We start from the raw sequence: 2,329 nt of genomic DNA, 5'->3' as shown, positions 1-2,329 counted from the left end.
TGTCTTACTGTTTTAATGGCTTTTGTGTTCCCAGCTTGGGTCAGCTTGGGGTCACTGCTCCACCTAGAGACAAGGTTGTTATTCATGGCGATGGAAATCCCAAGGGTAATTACTTCTTCACTCTTATCTCTCTTCATTATATAGCTTGTGCTTTTTTTTTTTATTTATTAATAGGAGGTCGGTCCATTCCACGAATAGGTCCGTAGATAAAATATCGATTATTATTGTTTAGGTCGGTAGATGAAATAGGTCCATTCTACGAAACGTTGAGCTCCTATTAAAATGCTTGTAAAGTTCATAGACCTTTTCTTTGTTTATATCCATGATTACTTGGGTTAGCTTGCGTGTACCATTGTCATTAAGCTCATCGTTAGCAGATATTGTTTGCTTTGGCCTTATACATATCGCACAGGCTCACGATTTTAAAACGGTTTGGGAGAGGTTTTCACACCCTTATAAGAAATGGTTTGTTATCGATGTAGGATTTCACAATCCACCTATTGGGAACCCAGCGTTCTCACTAGCACACCCGCCTAGTGTCTGGCTCTGATACCATTTGTAATAGCCCAAGCCCAATACAAATAGAATAGATTTTGTCTGTTTTGGCCTGTTATATATCGTTGTCAGCCTTACGATTTTAAAACGTCTATGTTAGGGAGAGGGTTTCATCCCGTATAAGAATGTTTTGTCCAACCTACGTGGGATCTCATAATTTAGAAATCTATTATATATTTTTTTTAGCCATTAAAGACATAAAAACACAAAAAAATCAAGAATTTGGGGCTCATCTTGCAATTGAACTTTTTTTAGGGTTTAGGCGATAGTTTAATTTATGTAAATCTCTCCTTAATAGACACGTTTTAAAATTGTGAGGCTGACAACAATACGTAACGGGTCAAAGCGGACAATATTTATTAGCGATGAGTTTCGGCTATTACAAATGGTATTAAAGACAGACACCGAACATTGGACCCCAAGGGGTGGATTGCCCAAATCGAAACATTCCTTATAAGAGTGTAGAAACTTTCCTAATAGATCCGTTTTAAAACAACGAGCTTGATGATAATACGTAGCGGACAAATAGCTGTAAGCAATGGATTTAGACTGTTACACCTAGATCAAAAGGTCGGGTGTTTGAATCCTTCAACCATTGATGTCAATTCTAACAGTAAGAGTTTCCCTTTAGAATTGCTTTCTTTTTGTCCATTAGCACAACGTCCAAGTGGGTTTTCAGGTAAATGTCTGCATCTAAAATAATGAGTTTTTGTTTGGTTTCAGCAATTTTCAACACCGAAGAAGACATTGCTTCTTTCACCATTAAAGCAGTGGATGATCCAAGAACTTTGAACAAAATTCTCTACATCAAACCCTCTGAAAACGTCTTGTCAATCAATCAACTTGTGGCCCTCTGGGAAAACAAAATTGGAATAATTCTTCACAAAACCTTCGTTTCAGAGCACCAATTATTGAAGAACATTCAAGGTTAGTGAAGAAAATATTCGAATTTAAAGGCCTAATTTTAGTTTTTAAACTTAATTTCATTGTGTAGAGGCTGCATATCCATTGAATTTGATGCTAGCTTTTGAGTACTCGATATTCGTCAAGGGAGATCATACCCATCGTGAAATTGAAGCGTCAGTTGGATTGGAAGCTACGTCGTTGTATCCTGATGTTAAATACACGACTGTTGATGAATATCTTAATCAATTTGTTTAATCGTTCTTGTTTCAAGTAATATAAACGGTTTTTAGTTTGAGAATTATCAGTGTGGGAATCAAATCATTTGCTGCTACGTCGTTGTATCCTGATGTTAAATACATGACAGTTGATGAATATCTTAATTTAGTCGTTCTTGTTTCAGGTAATATAAAGTGTTTTTAGTTTGAGAATTATATGTGTGGGAATCGAATCATTTGCTGCTACATCGTTGTATCCTAATGTTAAATACACGACTGTTGATGAATATCTTAATCAATTTGTTTAGTCGTTCTTGTTTTAGGTAATATAAACTGTTTTTAGTTTAAAAGTTATCAGCGTGGGAATCGAACTATCTACTGTTGTTGGGATGACTGATGTCTTATCTATTAAGTGTAAAATTCGGGATTTTCTACATATTGATTATTATTTTATACACGGTCTGGAAAATAAATTAAATACATTCAAACCCTAGTTGGAAATCTCGCGATTTCTTGCTAGCCGTTAATATCATGAAGGTAACCGTCCCACCACCCTCTTAAAGTTTCTGCACTCTCATGTCTACCGTCACCGACATTCCTTCCTTTTGAAATATATACACATAGTCGAGAGGGAAATTCAGAGTGTTGTCGGA

The 2,329-nt window shown here is 36.0% G+C and overlaps 1 protein-coding gene across 1 annotated transcript; it reads left to right on the top strand.

Moving 5' to 3' along the window:
• Positions 1–5: 5 nt before the first annotated feature.
• Positions 6–1,862, top strand: LOC111475651 (isoflavone reductase-like protein; the record flags this gene model as incomplete). Its single annotated transcript, XM_023119929.1, has 3 exons — positions 6–105; positions 1,279–1,482; positions 1,550–1,862. Coding segments are annotated over 3 exons (471 nt in total), but the record flags the coding sequence as incomplete, so codon positions are not given.
• Between the last annotated feature and the right edge of the window lie 467 nt (positions 1,863–2,329).

Source organism: Cucurbita maxima, unplaced genomic scaffold, assembly GCF_002738345.1.
Source record: "Cucurbita maxima cultivar Rimu unplaced genomic scaffold, Cmax_1.0 Cma_Scf02269, whole genome shotgun sequence".
Lineage (NCBI taxonomy): Eukaryota > Viridiplantae > Streptophyta > Magnoliopsida > Cucurbitales > Cucurbitaceae > Cucurbita > Cucurbita maxima.
The sequence above is the reverse complement of the archived record's forward strand: the minus strand, read 5'-3'. Positions and strand labels throughout refer to the sequence as shown.